Source organism: Phyllostomus discolor, chromosome 6, assembly GCF_004126475.2.
Source record: "Phyllostomus discolor isolate MPI-MPIP mPhyDis1 chromosome 6, mPhyDis1.pri.v3, whole genome shotgun sequence".
In the NCBI taxonomy this organism is placed as follows: domain Eukaryota; kingdom Metazoa; phylum Chordata; class Mammalia; order Chiroptera; family Phyllostomidae; genus Phyllostomus; species Phyllostomus discolor.
This window is the reverse complement of record NC_040908.2, coordinates 84,696,015-84,714,699: the sequence shown is the minus strand read 5'-3', so window position 1 is coordinate 84,714,699 and position 18,685 is coordinate 84,696,015. Positions and strand designations below refer to the sequence as shown.

At 43.6% G+C, this 18,685-nt stretch overlaps 1 protein-coding gene across 17 annotated transcripts in view; it reads left to right on the top strand.

The window, feature by feature from the left end:
- Positions 1-18,685, top strand: part of NCAM1 (neural cell adhesion molecule 1) — a 331,249-nt gene that overhangs the window by 290,723 nt on the left and 21,841 nt on the right. For 6 of the 17 annotated variants that reach the window (XM_036028549.1, XM_036028547.1, XM_036028554.1 and 3 more), the window contains 5 exons: positions 222-353; positions 1,474-1,488; positions 5,718-5,765; positions 7,364-7,405; positions 10,633-10,635. In XM_036028549.1, the coding sequence (XP_035884442.1) occupies positions 222-353; positions 1,474-1,488; positions 5,718-5,765; positions 7,364-7,405; positions 10,633-10,635 (240 nt within the window). Of the gene's footprint in view, positions 1-221; positions 354-1,473; positions 1,489-3,854; positions 3,858-5,717; positions 5,766-7,363; positions 7,406-10,632; positions 10,636-18,685 lie in introns of all 17 variants that reach the window. The other 11 variants (XM_028514332.2, XM_028514329.2, XM_028514331.2 and 8 more) reach the window with 6 other exon arrangements.

The window sequence follows — 18,685 nt, the reverse complement described above, 5'->3', positions numbered from 1 at the left end:
CTCCTGTAAACAATGCTGCTGTGACATGGGTGTACAAACATCTATTCCAGGTCTTTGCTTTAAATTCTTTTGTGTATATATCTAGAAGTGAAATTGCTGGATGAAATGATAATTCTGTGTTTAATTTTTTGATGACCCACCATACTGATTTCCACAGCAGCTACACCATTTTACCAATGGGCTTTTTATGCTTTGTGATCCTTCCCATATTCCCACAACAGCCAGCATGGAGGGCATCGTCACCATCGTGGGCCTGAAGCCTGAGACGACGTACACAGTACGACTGGCAGCCCTCAATGGCAAGGGTCTGGGCGAGATCAGCGCAGCCTCCGAGTTCAAGACTCAGCCAGTCCGTAAGTAAAGCCAGCTTCCCTGCTTCCCCCCATACCCTCTTCTCCTGGGGGCAGTGGGGAACCCCAAACTGTCCCACCATTGTTTAGATGACAGCTTTTTGTCTTTCAGGTCCCTGTGCTCAAGGTGGTCCCATCTCTTAGTTCTGTGGCCCTTAGTGATGACTGATACTAAATCCCTTTAACCTCTTTCTCAAGGGCTTGGTGACTGTCATAGTAGCTGGTCCAGTTTGTTAGAATAATAGCCCAGGGGGAAACCACTGACACGTTATTAAAGGGAGGGGAGAAACACAGCAGTGTGCTGTGGAGGGATTTGGGGGGTTTGTTTTTGACACAGGTCACAAAGGCCCAAAGCACCTTATGGCTTGAAGGAAGAGGGTGAAAACAGTGACAGTTCACATAATTAGTTGTGGGACTATGATGCAGCAGAGATATTAAATGATAGGAGAGTGGAGAGCGCTGTAGGATGCAGGAGCAGAAGCAAAGTCTTAACAATGCAAAAGGGAAAAGGATGCCAAGGCCTGTGATTTTTCTGCTCCCCCTCCCTTCCCACACCAGGAGCACACCTGGGGGTCTCCCTCCCTCACATCATCTTTCAAGAGTGGCTTCTTTCTGATTTCATTCAGGGATGTAGTTCTGTTTTCTGCCATCATTCCCACTCTCGTTTAAGTGTGCCCACCATTCTGCCCTTCCTTTCCCACACACTGCCAGACTCTGGGTGCACTCTGCCCTGGAACGTCCCTCCCCAGAACTGACTCACTGCCCCTGGAGGATCTGGAGTCCATCTGGCTGAAGAAGATGCTGTAGAACTCAACTGCTTACATGGTCACTGAGCTCCCTGGGCCTCTCTGATTCCTGGTGTTAAAAAGCAGACCAGGGAATCCTTTGCTTCCTTCTCTCTGAAGCCAGAGAGATCCCCTTACTTCTTCCCAGAAGCAGAAAGCCTGTCTTATCTTCCTTCTACAGGAATTGCTTCTTTCTGGATTGGAAGTAATTTGGTAATTTGAGTTTCTAGTGCCATGTGTTCTGCAGATACTAGCCATTTCTTTTACATTTTATTTTTTTTCTTGGGTCTGTCTCTTGTCTTTTCTTTTCGTCTGTGTTCCATCCATGGGAAATGCAGATATCCCTCTTCCACGTAAGTGCCTCTTCATACCTCATTACCTGTTTCTGTAGCACTAACATCTGCTAGTCCTAGCTCTTCATTTTAGTCCAGTTCCTTTTTGTCCCCTAGAGGCTGAAGTAGATGCTACTCTCTGGACTTAACCACACTGACTGTAGTCTAGTTGTGCTCCTGTTAAAGAGGCTAACCCTGGTCATGTTTTAGAGCATGCGACTTTGTGTCTTTTGAAATTGTGTTTACTTATTAATTTCTGTGTGACATTTATCCTGTGGCAACAATGTTGTTTGCCAAGTCAAGCATGGTGGCATCTGCTGATGGTCTCTTAATAACATGCTATGGTACCACCTCACCTTTGGCCAGGATGCCAGAGAAGTGACCATGTGGTCACCAGGCTTCTATTCACAATCCTGTCACAGGAAAAAGAGAACTTAAAAGGATTTCCACATTTACTTTTAGGAGATGAAAGAATTGAATTTTGGTGCCTTCCATTTCTGTCTTTCAGGGTGGTGGGAGCTGGAGGGCAAAAGGAGGGTTGGTGGGAAAGGCAGCAGCTGCAATTGTAAAGAGTCAATAAGATTTGGTTCCAGGCCATGGGGATGTCCTGCAGGCAGCTTCTGGGGAGTCAAACTCTCAGTTCCAGTCAGATTTATTCTTTAGCGCAAGGTACTTACAAACCTGCCATTTCCATGTTTGGGAAAACTAACCAGCTACTTAGTAAGTAGAAACATAGAGAGGGGTGATTCTCCTGGGGAAGGACCCCCTAATTGTGTAAGCTGTACCCAGCAAACATAGGGAGCAAGAGTGACAGGAAGCTGGCCACTGTTCTGGGAATGGAGCTGTGGTCCCATCTCCCCGACCTGCACAGATGCCTCCAAGCTTCACTTCCACTGAGGCATGGCTCCTTCTTCCTAGGCTGAGCTCAGAACTGTGGAAGGAAGTGTTACCCAGAAAGACTTGGAAGCAAAGGCATTCAGAAAGCTGTACACTCTTTCCATAAAAAGTTCCTAGTTCCTGAAAGGCACTCAGTGAAGCTTACCTTTTAAAAATTTATTCAGAAATATTGCAGCAACAGCAGAAACTAAGTAGCTTGGTGTAGGCGTTCTGAGGTTTTGAGCAAGTGTTAATTTAACTATCTCAGCAGAGTTGGCTCCTGAATAAACCAGTTCTGGAAGGAGACAGAATGGGGAGTAAAGCTGACAGGTAGGATTGACTGACAGCTGTCTGCTCTGGCTGACAGCTCTTCCTTGTCTGAGTGCAGAAGGAGAAGCTCTGGGTGTGACAGCACCTTCTTCCTGGGTCCTGAAGCTGGTTCTTAGCCTGAGTCTTCCTGCCTGCTCTTCTAAATGGTATCAGTACATGAATGTGGGCTTATTGTGGTGAGGCCTCCTTTGAGTTTCCAACCAGTAACTTCAGTTTGAGAATTGAGTCAGAGTCACTGGGTCTTGAACTTTAAAAGGCTATAAGTTGATTTCTTCATTCATTACCAGCTTAGCCCTTGTAAAGGTGAGAATTTCTATAGCAGTTGCTGTTTTAAAAGTTGGTGCTTAGTTTGTTTTTTTTTTAAAGGAAACCTCTAGACCTTGTTGTGTTTTTGTCTCATAGTATGAAAATAGGCAACTAAACAAGATTCCAAGAAACCCTTTGGAAAATGGTGGGATCAGCTCTCCATTCCAACTAGATCATGAGTATGCGGTAGCAGGCATTAATAGTGGCAAAAAAGTCCGTTTTCTCAATCATTTAATAAAATCAAGCTTTAAAGAATTTCAAAAAGCAAACTTCCTTTAGATAAGGAGAACTGTGGCATAGCCTTTGAGATGAGTGTGCCTTCTCTAAGAACTTGAGCATGCTAAGAGGTGGTACACATATGGAAATAGGCAGGAACATCATACTCTCACTAAAGTTGTTGTTATGGCCTGTCCCTACACTCTCATAGCCTTCCTAGAGCTGCTGAAGTGGGAACCTAGCCCAAAGGGCATCATGCTGGCCCTAGACCTGCCCTGAAAGGGATATAGTTGGAAGGGAGATACCAGTAAGCTTACTGCTTACTACTTACTAAGCAGTAAGTAGCTTACTTACTATTGGACCCATTTACTGCTACTAGGAAGTGAAGGCAAGTTTTAGGAATGACCTTTTCTGGGTTTTCCCTCACATTACTTGGAAGGCACATAGGTTGTCTGAACTCAGGTAAACAAAATCATCCCTCGGCAGTTACAGTCACTATGTGCTTACTCAGGGCTCCAGAACCAGTGGCATGGGTCTCTGTCACTGGCTCATCTCACCCGCTGACAATGAATCCCCTCCTATAATTTTGGGGCACAGATGCACAGAGCACCCATGACACTGGAGTTAGGCCCTGGGTGCACCCTCACCCCAAGGAAGAGAAGGTACAGGATCAATGGAAGCTAGCATACTGGACACAGAGCCATCGCTGCCAGACTCCTGGGTTGGAGGTGTTGGATGAGAGCCAGTGCATTTCTCACTAGCCCTTCATTTGAAGTCCACTGAGATGCCTCAATAATGGGGTTGCTGTCTCAGTTCCATAAGAGACTTCTCCACATTTGGAGGCATGAATATGTCAAAGCAGGGATGAGCAGATGAAACTAGCCAAAGCCACAAATACCTCCAGGACTCCTGCTTCTGAGTTGCCAGATTAGAAAGCATGGCTCCTCTCTTTGGAGGTTCCTGTGTGCAGTTCATAAATGTGTGTGTAAAGGAAATGAGGAAGCTGTGACTTTAAACAAATATAACTCAACCTGGGAAAATGCCTCTGTCATGTGTGTTTTTAAGACAAATATCTTCATGCTGTTAAGACACTCTTAGGTAGAAAGCAGAAGATCTCTGATTGTATCAGGAGGGGCTGCTTCCCTGTAAGAGGAGCAAGGTCCTGAAGAGATGATGTCATAATTTGTCATGAATCTACTCCTCATGACTGAGCCACACACCTGCAGAATTCCGTTGCCCGAATATTACCTCTTAATTGCTTCTGTACCATGAAGCAAAGCAAATGATTCCTTTCAGGGCATAAAGATTATATATGAATGAGTCTCTGCTTTTAAGAGGCGTCTTGAGAGTTTTGTTTTCACATTTTGCCCCCTAGATGGCACATTGCAAGTATAAGTTAAATGCATTGTAATTTATTGTGGTTAAAGCACATAAACCTCTATCCCTTTGCCAAAACAATATGGGCAATTATGCAAACAACCCTAGCCAAATAAAAGAAAAAGAGATACACTTTTACCCAAATTAACCAGACCATCAAATCATGGTGAGTTAGTACCTCTCTTGCTCTGATTCCAGTGACATTGTACTTGCATGGTTTAATGAGGTGCCTCATCTGGAAGGTAAAAGGAAGACAAAGCATGAGTGTTGAGGCAATGATGAAGATACAGTGATGTTTTTCTAAATTTTCATGCAGCTCTCAAAGGGACTTTGTTTTGTGATTGTGGATGGGGATATTTGCCAATGGAAAGCTCAAGGGCTATCCAGAATGTCCTGGATGCACCACTTTTACCCATTTTCCATGCATAAAGTTGGTTAGACTTACCTGTTTAGCGAGAATGACACAATTTATTTGCATCGCTCTTCATACACAAAGCAGCATCCACAGAATCATGTTATGTAGGGTTTTGGAGGGGGACAGCAGTGGTTTTCTCTCATCCAGATGCCAAACAATCATGAACCTCATGGGTGAGGTTAGTAAACATTAATAAGTAGGACCATCCTTTTCATTTTATTTAGATACTGAAATTAGGGAGTGAGACATATGTGTTTTTGCTACAAATACGTACCATTAATGTAAATACATGGCAATATACAAACACATATGGAAATATCTAATATGAAAAACCAAAGCCTCCTTCTCCTTTACTTGTTCACCTTAAGCTGACATCTAGGTTCCCTTTCCTCCTGTACCTCTGATGCTCTGGAGACAGCTGTTCCTGCTGAATTGGATATTTGTTTTTGAGCAGGGTCAAAGGCCTCTGCAGCTGTTCCTGGCCCAATCCCTTACCTGAACCTCAGGCTTGGCAGGCACACAGATTTATGGCTTGAAGTCAGAGAGCCCTACTCTTTGCTGGTCCTCCAGCCACCCGTTCTCATGCACGGTGTGCTTACCCATTTTAACTCACTTCAACTTTTTGTACTGACATCCCAGGGTTGGCTCTTCTGATTTTTCATGCAGTATCAGTATACCTTGATGATCTTTTATCTCTTTTTTTTTCTCACCCTCATTTTTCTTTCCTCAGCAGCTCCTGCTAGCTTTTCCACCCTTGTTCCATTGTCTCATCCAGATAGTGAGTATCATTTTCTTCATCCATCTCTCTGCAGGTTGCTTTCCACCAGCCACAGTGGGTCTGTCTAATGTTATCTCCTTCACCAGGTGATAACTCAACTCTGTTGGCAGAAAGCAGCGCCAGGTTGTAGAGGAGCAAATGAAGAGAGAAATAGGCAGAGAGCATCTCAGATTCATTGGAGGCAGCACTCCCCCAAAGGGGAGGCAAGCAAAAAACATGGTTCTGGACAGGAATTTTTGCAGACAGGCTCCCGAGGCTGTTGCTGCCCACCCCCAAGGCTAGGATTCTTAGTGAGCCAGATGAAAGCTGATATTTGGAGAAGCCAAAGGAATTTGCCCAGAAAAATCCCTATTCTGCAGGGCCATAAGAAATGCTTTGGGGTGTTGTGTTTTCATTCTCAATTTAATTGGCACAGTTGGATTCAAACATTGAAATTAGAAAGCGAAGCCTATAGCTTTTGCTTTTTTCATAAATGCATACATTTCTTGTAAATATTTGTGGGAAAATAAACAGTGTCTGCTTGCAGATGTGCCTGGCAGTAGGCGCCTAGGCAAATTATTTAACCCTTCACGATTGAGCCTTTTTTTTCTCCTCTGTAAAATAGAATAAGCACTTGCCCTCTCCCTGTCTGCCCTCTCACAAAAACCCAGCACACATCATAGTGTTCTTCAAGCTGTGTTTGCCTACCTGGGAGCTGCCCACTATGCCCGACAGTGATGCCACCTGGTCACTCCCAGTCTTTGCCATCCTGACTGAGCCTCATTCAGTCACAATCTTACTTCATTTGGCTGCCCTGTCCTTTTGTTCCCCTGTCTCCTCTGAAGTAGAGAGAGCTCCAGGCCAGCCATGGAGTTCTGAACCTGTCTTTCTGGGGGGAAAGGGAAAAGTGAGACAGCAGCTATGTGAGTCCCAGGGTCTCATGCCAACTTGTACCCAAACAGCAGACAGGGTGCAGGCAAGGCTATCCTGCCTGGCTGGCTATGTTCTCCTTAGTACATTCAAAGTCCCTGCACTTTGGGCATAGCCACAAAAGGTGACTGAAGACACAAGCTCAGGAGCCTCCTCTTGCATCTGTTTGACTCAGAAACAGGCCCACCATCCCATTGGTGCTTTCCAAGCTGTCTCAACTGTAGCAACAGGAGTTTAGACTTGGGAGCCAGAAACAACTGTGGGTTCAAATCCCAGCTCTGCTACCTCTGCATATAGCTCTGTGATCTTGAATGAGTTACTCAACCTCAAATGAAGGATAGAGTCTACCTACCTTACAGGTATTTGTGAAAACTAAAGATCAGGTATAAAAAATGCAAAACACAGTGCCCAGTATGTAATGGATGGAATTCATGGTAAGAATAAATGAGGGTTATGTTATTTCTAAATGTGACAGTAATTTGTCTGCAAAATCTCTGATAACCTCTTTAAAATATTTATATTCAAATTGATAAATCAGGGAAGAAAGGAGTAAGAGAATATTTCTTTCACCATCTCTGTCTTTCCTTAAAAACAATGCCTTAAATATATATATACACACACATTTATGAATTTATCTCCATTCCCTCCTTCACCTTTCTGTGCCCTTTCTGTTCTTCATGTTTCCATAGCAACCTGGCCTCTTTCTGCCCTTACAACCACAGAACCATCTAGTGAGTACAGAGCTGAGCTGCCTCTGGCCAGATTGCTGCTTGTTGCAGATCCAACTTGTGGGTCACAGCACCGCCTGTGGTTTTTGTTGTATTAAAGCAACAGTTGTGAATGCATGGTGGCTCCTCACCTAGTGTGGTTTTCTAAGCATGCTGTGTGCGTGGCCAAGAGAGCACACCCAGGATCACTCAAAGAACTGGGTGACTATTTAAAGAATACCCTATGCATGAGGATACTTTCCCAGATTTACCCTCAAGTTAAAATTTAGAAAAGGGAAATGCTGATGAGACAAAAGAATGGCATCTCTTCCCAGCTTTTGTGTCCCTCCCCCCTGAAATGCATGCACATACACCCACACACAGACAGTCATATAGAAGTAGCTAAAAGACACACAGCGAGGGAAGGAATAGGAGAAAATGGCTATTTGGGGAAAGGTAGAGGCTGAAGCAAAGAAGGAAGGAATGGCTGCATCCTGACAGCCTGCTCTTCTTTGCCTTGCACAGTCGAGGAGCTGTGTACACAGATCACAAGTGGGAAGGAGGCACCTCCATCCCCTCACAGGCCTCCTCAGTGCAAGAAAAATCACGGCCCAAAAGCGTAACAAGGCTTGCTGAAGTTTGTATGCGGAGAATCCAGATGAAAGTTCTGGAATTCATCTCCTGATGATAGAGTCAGGGCCAGACTGTATCATCTTCTCCATCATGGAAAACATTACACTTCATCACAACCATAACATGCTCCAAGCTAGTCTTTATAACGCTCTAATGAAGTGAGCTTGTGGTTTAGGCTTCAAATCCCCTGATAAAACAGCTGGAGCTGTGTGTGTGTGTGTGTGTGTGTGTGTGTGTGTGTGTGTGTCTCCTCTGCTGTGTGAGAGTTTTAGGTTTTATAATATTTTTGAGTGCACTGAAAAAATGGCATGCATCCCAGTGGGCAAGACAGGTCAGAGTGCACGGGCAGACAACAGGTATGCACAGTACAGCCCCCACTCTCTGGGCCAGAGTTTCCAATACAAAGTCGAACAGAGAGGAAATGAGTGTCCTGGTTCTATGTGTTGCATGAAATGGTTCTCTTTTCTACTGCAACACACAGATAAGGGTCTGCTTTCTTGGTGTTTTTTCCATGTGTGCTGTAATGAATTTTAATTCCTGATGTTTCTGAGGTTTCATTTTGCCAGCAGAGCAGAGTGAGTGACAATGAACTGTGCTCACATGGTTTTAATTCAGATGATGGGTTTTTTGCATTTGGAAAAGGAATGCAACTAACAGCACCATTTCTCCTCCTAACAACGATGTCCCTGTCCTTTCTAGCCCAGGTGCAGCGCGTGTGCTTGGTGCAGCAGGAGAAGGCTGCATAATGCATTTGCACAACTCACGTCACATCTAAGGTGTCTCACCATAGTGGCCTCCTCTGGAAGTAAAATACAATCTTGGATCCAGATTTTTCCTTAAGGAAGAATAAGGTGTTTGTCCCTGACATAGATTTAATTTGTAAACATCAGGCATTTCTGCCCACAGATAAAGTGCTTAGTAGTGACATCCAAAGAGAAGAAAGTCTGAATCTTTTATTTTGAACCACTTGACTACTGACCCAAATTGTAGGTCCCGGTGGATAGTGAGATAAAGGATACAGTCACAATTGGACAGCAGCCTGTTTTTAGCATGAACGTATTCCTCACTAGTGAGGCAAAATGTAGCACAGGTGAATTGCAGTGGAACTAATAGCACAGCAGTTAGAAGCATACAAAAATCCATCAATCAGCAGTCAGTTAGTGTGGTTGAAAATAAATGTCTCCTATTTTCACAAGTGTGTGTGTGTGTTGATCTATTTATAATTAATTACAAATGCATGAAGGTATTCTAAATAAAGTCTAAGGATGAACTCCTCAGTTGTATAAATTCCTGCAGGGCACCAGTGGTTGGAATGTGCCAGAACCTGTGTGTCATCAGACAATAAGAAGCACACATGACCTCACTGCACAGTGGCAAGGGGATCTGTAGCTTGGCTGAAGCACTTCTTTTGAATTGCTTTTAAACAGTGATGTTCTTTGGGCAGAGGGGTATCTCCACTTCCCTTCTTTGCCCTTCTTCTCTCTTAGCTTCAATTGGGAGTAGCCAAATCTTCCCTTGGCCTACGAAAGTTGAGGTGGGAAACCCAAAATGCCTCTGACAAAGCAAGGTCATCCATGTCATATTTAAGTAACAAATTGGGATGTAAACACAACATAAGACAAAAAGGAATGTTGACAAATCCCAACAAGAAAACTATTTTTTTATTGTAAACATCAAAACATGTCTTAGCAATGCAGTTACAATTCTAAAGACATAACTGTACCCACAAATGCCCAAGCATTTATTTAATCAAACTCTTAGCCCCTTTGGTCAGAGGTTTAGTTTCTCTTGTTCACCACCGACAGAGCCTTTGTCTCAGCCACCAAAAGGAAACCTATTCCCTTTCTGCACCAACCTCTTCCTTTATGTGTCTCAACCCAGCACCTCCTCCAGACCTCTGGGGTAGCATCAGTAGATGAGTAGGGAAGTGAGAACAGATCCTCAGGGCCACCTTCTCTGGCTTGTATTCACCAAGTCTCATTCAGCCTGTGCCCCCTCTCCTCATTGCACCAAAGGAAAGACGAAATGACTTTTCTTCATGTGATGTCATATCCTGTTCTTACAGAGCACACAGTCTGCGCCTCAGAGATCATGGGACTCTCCCCTCATGACCCATGTTGTTTCATTGCCCTTGTTTCCCAAGGATGCTGAGACACTTCTGGAATCTGAGTAATAACTTGCTTTTTTCTTTTCCTTCAACAGTCTCCTGGATGGACTTTGACTTCTGGGTCCTGACAAAAACACCTCCCTATTTTAAAACAAGTTCTCATGCTCCCTGATGTGTTATTAATATGCAGTGTTTTAGCTGTATCTAATGCTTCTTGGTGTTAACCAAATGCTCTTTATGATTTATTATCCTCCTATTCCTGGGCGGTTTTACTGTCTTCCCAATGTTTTCTATATATGCTGCTAATTTAATTTGGTTTCTCCTTTTATTTAGTCTGTGATTTTGTTGTTGATTTTTCTCCCTGCCCATTGTTTACATCAGTTTTTAATTTTTTTGTATTTTCCATGTGACCTTCTCCACTTTCCTTTCAACCAATCATGTGCGTGCGTATCATGTGACTTTGTCATGTGGCTTGCATGGTGCTGATGATGTCGTCCACGCTGGTGAACAGAAGGTAAAACTCTTTGTTCTGATAAGTGAAATAAATCTGGGACCACAACCTGGCACCTAGGGCCCACTCATTTCTTCCTGTCTTGGATTTCCTAAGCCAAGCCATTTGGGAGAGTTCCTCTTGTTCTCAAGTCATGTGCAGAATTCATTATTCTTTGCGGCCTTAACATGACACTTTGATACCATGACAGCCTTTGGTTTAATATTTTGCTTTAAGGAATGTGGCCGTGCAAATTGCTACCAACAGTAAAACCACTTAGCCACAGCACAGTTTGCAAACTTGAATTTTTACCAGGTAGTTCATGAAAATTATTTCCCAGAAAAGAGTTTTGTAAACTAGCTTTATAACATTGTTGTTTAACTGTATCCAGCAGTTCTAAAAACCACCATCGCTCTAAAATGTGTCGTATTTCCATGAAAATGTGAAAATGTATCTGTTCACAGCATCAAAACACAACAGTGAGAAATGTTTCAATTACACAGGTCATATTTGGTCAAAACCAATGAGAGTGCTTCATTAAATTCATGCTGGTTGAGGATTTTCTGAAATGAGGGACTTAAGAATTTTGAATTAGAGCAGTTTGGCTGTGATTTCTGAGGTGTCACTTTTCAAGAGTGACCCCCTCCCGGGCAGGGGAGGAAATCAAATGTCACCTGGTAATTACCATGATAGGAGATCTCCCTGTCACCAAGAAGCACGTGATTGACCCTTGCAGCAAAGGATATAAAATTATAGCCTAATTAAGTGCATAGCAGTCACAAAATAATTAGTTAATATTTTGACTGTCACAACCTTGTGAAAATATTCCATACTTACCGTAAAGAGAAAAGGAAGCCTATACTCACAGCTTTCTCCAGTAAAAGCAAACACCTATTCAAAACCTGCCCTGGGAGTCATATGCGTTCTGTCCTCTTCTAACTGAAAATTTTTACTTCAAATTACAACCTGAGACACACACAGGCTTCATTGATCACAACAGCAAAACTAACACCAATAACCGTCCAGTGTGCCCCTGCATGCAAGGGGTCCCCCATTTGACCTCACTTCTCTGAAAGCTGATTGGGCGACATCCACAGGAACAAAACCACTGACTGCTTGTCTCGCATGTTCATTGTTCCTGGTCTGTCCCTCCGTTGCGTGCTCCCCACGTGTGTGAGCCTGTGCGTGTTCCCTCCTGTTCACCCTCCATACTGACCACCTCTGAGGACTTTGGCACTCTAGGTATGGCCACTGTGTCCTGATTTAGTCCCATTTACACCCAGACTCCTAGAAAGAGGTCTTGATCAGAACCGTCCTTATTTCCAAAAAGGAGATATTTGATATTTACACTGTATGAAATTAAGTAAGAATGTACCCAAAGCAGGAAGATAGCTCATCATATACTTGACCTACTTTTAAAAGTATCCTAATCTGTGAGTCTTAGGGCAGTGAATGTTGGAAGCCTATGCTTTTCTTAACACAGATGCCACCCCAGATGCTGTGGTGACTGCTCAGAGGCTGATGTGCTGAGACAAAGCCTGGACCTTCCCCTAAAATATTAAGTGTAAGGAGATGTTGGGCTGAAACCCATTAGTTTCTCTTTTAAAAACTAGTTTGGTCATTTCTGTGCAATGCTATAATTCAGAATGAAACAAAGCACAGTGTTGACAAGGTAGAAACTGATTCATAACTCTGAGGAGAGGTCTCTGCCAGGCTCTTTAAGCAAGAGAAGATATGTTTGAGGATGTTTCCTGCAGTTGCCCTGGGAACACACCTTAGCAGAGGTCTTAGCTGTCAGTAAAAAATGTTGCCACTACTAAAAGTTCACTGAGAACCTGCAGGATTCCAAAGCATGATTGCCCCTCACCAAACCACATCCCTGGCTGTGACAGACCCTCTTTTGCCAGTTTCAAAGGGACAGGCAGAAGACTGTTATTCAGATGAGTGGCAAGCAGCAGGAAATGGTTTTTAATAATAAAAACTTAAGGGAATGGAGAAATCAGAGTAAATAAAATTTATGGAGGAAAGAAAGAAAGCTTAGATAAAGGCAAATATTTTCTCCCTTCTCTGGGTATTAGTAAGGGTTTAAGGCTAGTGGGACCTAAATGAGGAAGGTTTAATTGAGTGGGCAGTCTTTCTCCTGGCGGTGGGTTACACACCCAACAACTGATGAAATCCAATGTTCCCTGTTCACCACACCTCCCCAAAACCTGCATGGGGTGCACTTAACATGTGCTGGATGATCCATGCCCCTAGGGTCCCAACCACAGTGTTCACTGAGCCCAGCAGCACTGAGTTAGAAGGCAGGTGACAACTGGCATGGCACCATGCCCCAGAGTCACTTGGCCTCCAAGCCTCCAGAGCTTTGCATGTAGGGCTCATGACAGGGAAACTTTGGCACCTGTCCAGAGAGCCCAGGTGTGGGTTTGCTGTGGTGCGCTACCATGTCCCTGATATGCAGAAGTTCATTTCTACTACAGCATGTGTAACTGCAGTGCCTGCTTCCTCCACTGACTCTATCAGTGGCTGAGGAATCTGTAAATGGGACCCCCTCCCCCACCAGCACGTGTGTGATGAGGAGCCCTGCACCCCTCTGTCAGTGTGCTGCATGTTGGAGCATGGACCCCTCCCCACTCGTCATAATGATCTTTTTTTTATTTAGCTACTGACACTGACTTGTACTAGGACATGCTGATTCTGATGAACTAAACTCTTAACACCCACTCTTCCTTCTTAGATTGAAAACATCACTAACCACCCCTTCCACTCCCTCCTTTATTTTTTACAGCTGTGTGTCTGGATTGCCCCGGTCTCTGGCAGGTCGACATAGACTTTTCACCAGGGGTCTGCCCTCCTTGCCTTTATTCTTAATGATTGCCTGCATGGGTGGTTACGAGGGTAGAGCATTAGCATAAGGCGCCTGAATAGCAAGGCAGTGACAGGTATCAGCCCAAATCCTCTAGGCAGGGTCCAAGCTATGGAAAGTGCCCACGTTCCCAGGGTTTATTAGCATGAGGTGCCCACCCACCCCCCCGCCCTGGGAGGCTCATCCTTAATAAGTAATCTAATGTCCATAAGATAGTGTTGAGTGTGTGCACACAGCCCCACCCCTTGTGGCCTGGGAGGGGGGGGCCAAGCTAATTGTTGGTGATAGCAGTTACTTCTGTCAGAACTTCCTCAGCCTGGATCAGCCCTATAACCAGAGGCCATACTCATGGTTGGATTTTCTTTCTCCGATGATGAAACAAAGATAATTGATCAATTAATCTGTTGGTATTTTTGTGGTCTGGTCCGTCAGAGTTCATTTGTTATTGGTTAATTTGTGTTTGGTGCCGCCATTCTGCTCCCCACCCCTCCTCCAGCACACATGCTCACATCCATAGCTCCTGAGAAAACTAGGCTGGGAAGGGATTGGTGAACTAGTTACCTCCATGAGCTTGACCACAGAGAGCTAAGCATCCTTTCTCTGCAAAAGCTGTCACTGGCCCTGCCTGCAGCCACTCATTCTGTACCCTAGTCTTCCCTGGAGCCAGACACCCAGACAGCAGAGAGTCAGGTTACACTAGCACAAGAAGACCCTTAACAATGAAGAGAAAAGAGCTCAGAAGAGTTATTGGTTGAGTGTACTTGACTCCTAAGACTTGACTTGGGGGAGCAATGCTTAAGACAATTGATTCCCATGTGTGCACTGTCAGCTGCTTTTTGGGACTGTCAGAAAGTTCCCCTAGAATAGCCAGGTGGGTGTGAAAAGGGGCATCAGAAGAGTTGGAGAGTCCAAGAGCGTAGGGAGCATAGATCACACTAGGTTCCCTTGTTTGACATCTAGGGCAAAGTGCTGGGTCCGGAAGGTTAGTGGTCTAATAACTCTAAATTCTAATCCCATACATAATTTGCTGATACCCTGAGGAAAAGTCAAACTTCTAACCTCTTGATGTAATTATAAATGTTCCTGAGTTGAGAAAATCAAATTTGCTTCATATTTGAACAGCTAAATCATACATTTTGGACTTTTTAAAACAATAAAAAAGTATACACAAGTTTCAAATTGCTTGTAAGAAATAATGAACAAGAGGGAATAGGAGTTATAATAAACAAAAGGAACAGTAATTTTAATGCCAGACAATCCTATTTGAGAGAAAGAGAAAAAGATTCTAATGCAGCCCCTACATCCATCATCGATTTATTCCCAGGTGCCCCAAACTGGGAGAGAGAGCAAAGTGGATGAAGGCAGATTTAGGTTGGCCCATCCTTTCTCCTGAGAGCCTGGTGGCACCTTAGGGTTTCACTCAGAAGATACAACTCCTGGTACTTGAGCTTGTTTCAGTAAGAAGTAGTTACTGTTTTCCTGCTAAAATTCACAAATGCCCTGGGATTGCTCCAGTTTCTGTTGTGGAATTCAGATACCCAGCAGTAGTTTTCTGACCTGAGAGCTTCTGCTGATGAGGGGAAGGACATGAAACAGACTCCGATTTTAGGGCATAGTAACACAATAATTACAAAGAAGAACCACGCATTTCTGCATGGCCAGGGATACACACTTCAAGTACAATTTCTAAGGGGAATTCAGAGGACCTGCCTGTAATATTTCTGACTATGTGTGGTCTCTATGCTACATTCTTTTTTTCTTGCATACATGATTCACATCCTTCTAGAAAATACCAGAACTGCTTAATATTTCATATTTGTTATTGGCAATGTTTATTTTTAAGGCACTGCTGTTGTAGTTTTTACATAAAATATTTGGGGGAAAATATGACTGATGGCTGAAGCTGAACTCAGAGGGTGTGATTAACCCCAGGGGTTTTCCTGGAGCAACCTGCCTATTGCTGCTGAATTGCAAACCAGCATTTACAAATAATTACAATATTGGTTTTGCTGCAATTACCCATAATGATTTCAGTCCGAGCAGCCATCTCAGAACAGAGTGCACATTGGGGCCCTCGGAATAGCCTCTTCTGCGGGCGTGCGCTGGACGGCACGAGCCTCCCAAATGCCGCAGTCCCCACCCCCCCATACCCGTCCTCATCGGGCATGACTGGAGACTCCTCGTTGCAGAGAGCTCAGGAAATAGTTTCTTTACTCCTTATCTAATCTTTAAAAAATGGCTGTCAGTAAACATTTGAAGATGCATAAGACAGTTGATGAAATAAATATTATTCTTTCCGTGTCTTTATGTGCTTAAGTTACATAGCCACAAAGTTGGTCAGAATCCCTATGAGTTAGTTGATTATGTGCTTCCTTTAGAAATATTGTAATAGGAAGTGTTATGTTTCTTTCTATACAAGGGCCCCTACCCAGTTTTAAAAATTGATTTTCGCCCTGGCTGGCGTAGCTCAGTGGATTGAGCACGGGCTGCGAACCAGGCATCGCAGGTTCAATTCCCAGTCAGGCACATGCCTAGGTTGCAGGCCATGGCCCCCAGCAACAGCACATTGATGTTTCTCTCCCCATCTCTCTCTCTCTCCCCCTTCCCTCTCTAAAAATAAAATAAATAAAATATTTTTTAAAAAATTGATTTTAACTCAGTTTTTTCATTTGGCAAACAAAACCTTGTCTTATTGACCTTTGAAACTCCAAAACATAATAGCCTACCTGGTACCTAGTAGGTACTCAATATGCATTTGTTGAATAATTCATATTTAAATCACTCTGAATGACATGCCTGAATAATATATGATATAAAATACTCTAAATTGTGTAAGAAAGTAATAGATATCAGAGTAACATCGTTGTCACTCAAATAAAATGATAGAAAATTAGAGTATTCTAACTTTGGTCAATGTTACAACTATGTTCTAACTGTGGTATTGTTTCTAGTGGTTTCTCTGGAATCACAGAGATTCCAGAGAAATCATGTATTCATGTATTTGTAGAGACTTGGGGTCCTTTTCCAAAAGTAAGACTTTTTGTGATAACTAAGCTTCTTAAAACAATTTTGTTTAATAAAAGGACAACTCTGTGCCTTAGAAACATAAAATTGTTGGTTTTGGAGTTCATTTCCCTAAAAGGGCATGAGTGTTATATATTTTGTGTTCTTTTACAGTGTTATAAAAATAGCTACGGCAATCCTGATAGTCCATCCTGGGGCAGTGACCTGTCCAAGGCAACAGATGCCCTAGGCTCCACTGTGGCTCCCTTAGCATTCAGGGTAAAGTGATCTGCACAAATATCAGGGAAAGCGCCTCTTCCAAATCTATGCTCCCCTGAAGCAGGTTCCTGTGTTAGGCAGTGTTCACTCAGCCAGGAACCCACACTGCTCAATCCGAGAGGAAATAGTGAGGACGGTGCCAGCACAGCAGCACCGTTTGATTAATCCCTGTTTCTCTTCCAGGGCAGGAAAGGCTGGGGAAGGGCTAGTCCTTGGCTCGTGCATGTGTCACAAGGACCACTCCTTCCCTCCTTCCCTCCTTCTTAAGGCAAATAGATCATTCATCATAATGTCAGTGCTGGGATCTGAAATTGTGATGGTGAGTGTCCATCCCCATTCAGGCTCAGATCCCCAACCACCCTGGTCTGCCTGAGCCTAGGACATGGTATGCTCACACCTGGAAGGTCCCAGCTAACCAGGGTGAGTTGGTCACCCTAAATCAGTCAGAGAATAGAATCTGTAAAGTTCTACTGCTTCTCCTATCTCCATTTGTTCAGCACTGATGAGTTATGCAGACCTGGCCTACTCTGAAACTCCATTTGGAGTTTCTCCTTAGCACTGGACATTTATGGTGATATAAGACCTAACTGAGTTATTGTCTGAGATTTAAACAGTCCAAAAGAGTTTGAAAATGCACATGCCTTGGCACTATGAACCAGATTTCTAAATATCTTCCAGTTGGACCAGTGGCTACATAGTGGCATAAAAACAAGGCAAGTCTTTGCCTGAAGCCCTTTTATCTTTTTATTCTTGGTTTTTCTTTTGCCTTAATTACTGGTTACAGGAAAAAAAAACAATGTTGAGGTTATGCATCTTCACTGTTGTTGCGTTTATTTGTGCTCATTACTGCTACTTCTCAAGCCTAAATGTGCACACTGATTACCATGGGATCTTGTTAAGGTAAGAGTCTGCATTTCTAACAGGCTCCCAGGTGATGCACTGGCTGTGGACCCAGGCTGAGTGTCAGGGCTCTCCATTAGCTTTCTCTCTGGTTTTTCTCTGTCTTAAAGGAAGAGCAGGACACAGGGCCATTTTGAGGTTCCCAGAGTACCTGACGAGGAGAGTAGGCTGCACTGGCCCTGCCAGCCGCCTTCTCATAAGTGGCCAAAACCTAATGACAAGTCTTTTCTGGCTGTTGTCACATGTCTGTGATTCTGTGTTCCAGAGTATGAGCCAGGACAACCCACCTAGCAAGTGATGGTTAATAGGCTCTCCTGAATGTTCTATCTGAGGCCACAAAATCAATTCACAGATGGCTCCCACAGGAAGTACAGGGCTCCCAAGTGCATTAAATCTTCATTTTAACTTTTTTGTATCAGATGTTTTCTCACCCCATTGCTTCCTGCATATACTAATGAAATAGCTTCTCTAAAAATAAATCAGCTTCTTACTCTGAAGAGCCATCCCAGCCCTGGTAGTCTGACACGTACAAGCTCATCTTCCCTCTCAATCTTGGACTCAGAGCACCACAAGCTAAGCACATACCACCAGGAAAGGGAAACAGCAACTTTTTCTGCTGGGAAGTGCTGAAGACACTTTTTCTCTCCCTCTCCTCACTAAGAAAAAGACTTTAATGATTGTTACCTTAATACAAGGTGTCAGGGATTATCTCTTAGTCTGTTGAGCCCTAAGTGCAGGGTGCTTATAAGAAGCTTGCCTGTGGCAAATTGTGCTTTATTTAATTACAGCCAGAAACTAAAATTATTTTTAATGAACCTAAGTTTTACCACTTAGATATCCAGGGGAGAAACTGGATATCTAAGTTTCCAGTGCTTTGAAAGATTATTGTATGCATGTAAGTTTTCTTCTTAACTGCTTCCATTTTCCCATATTTCAGGCTATTTCTCAAAATATCAAGTTTACAAAAGTTAAATCTTCAGTTGTAAGAGCAGAGCAGCTCGAAGAAAATGCAAGCACCAGTGAGAG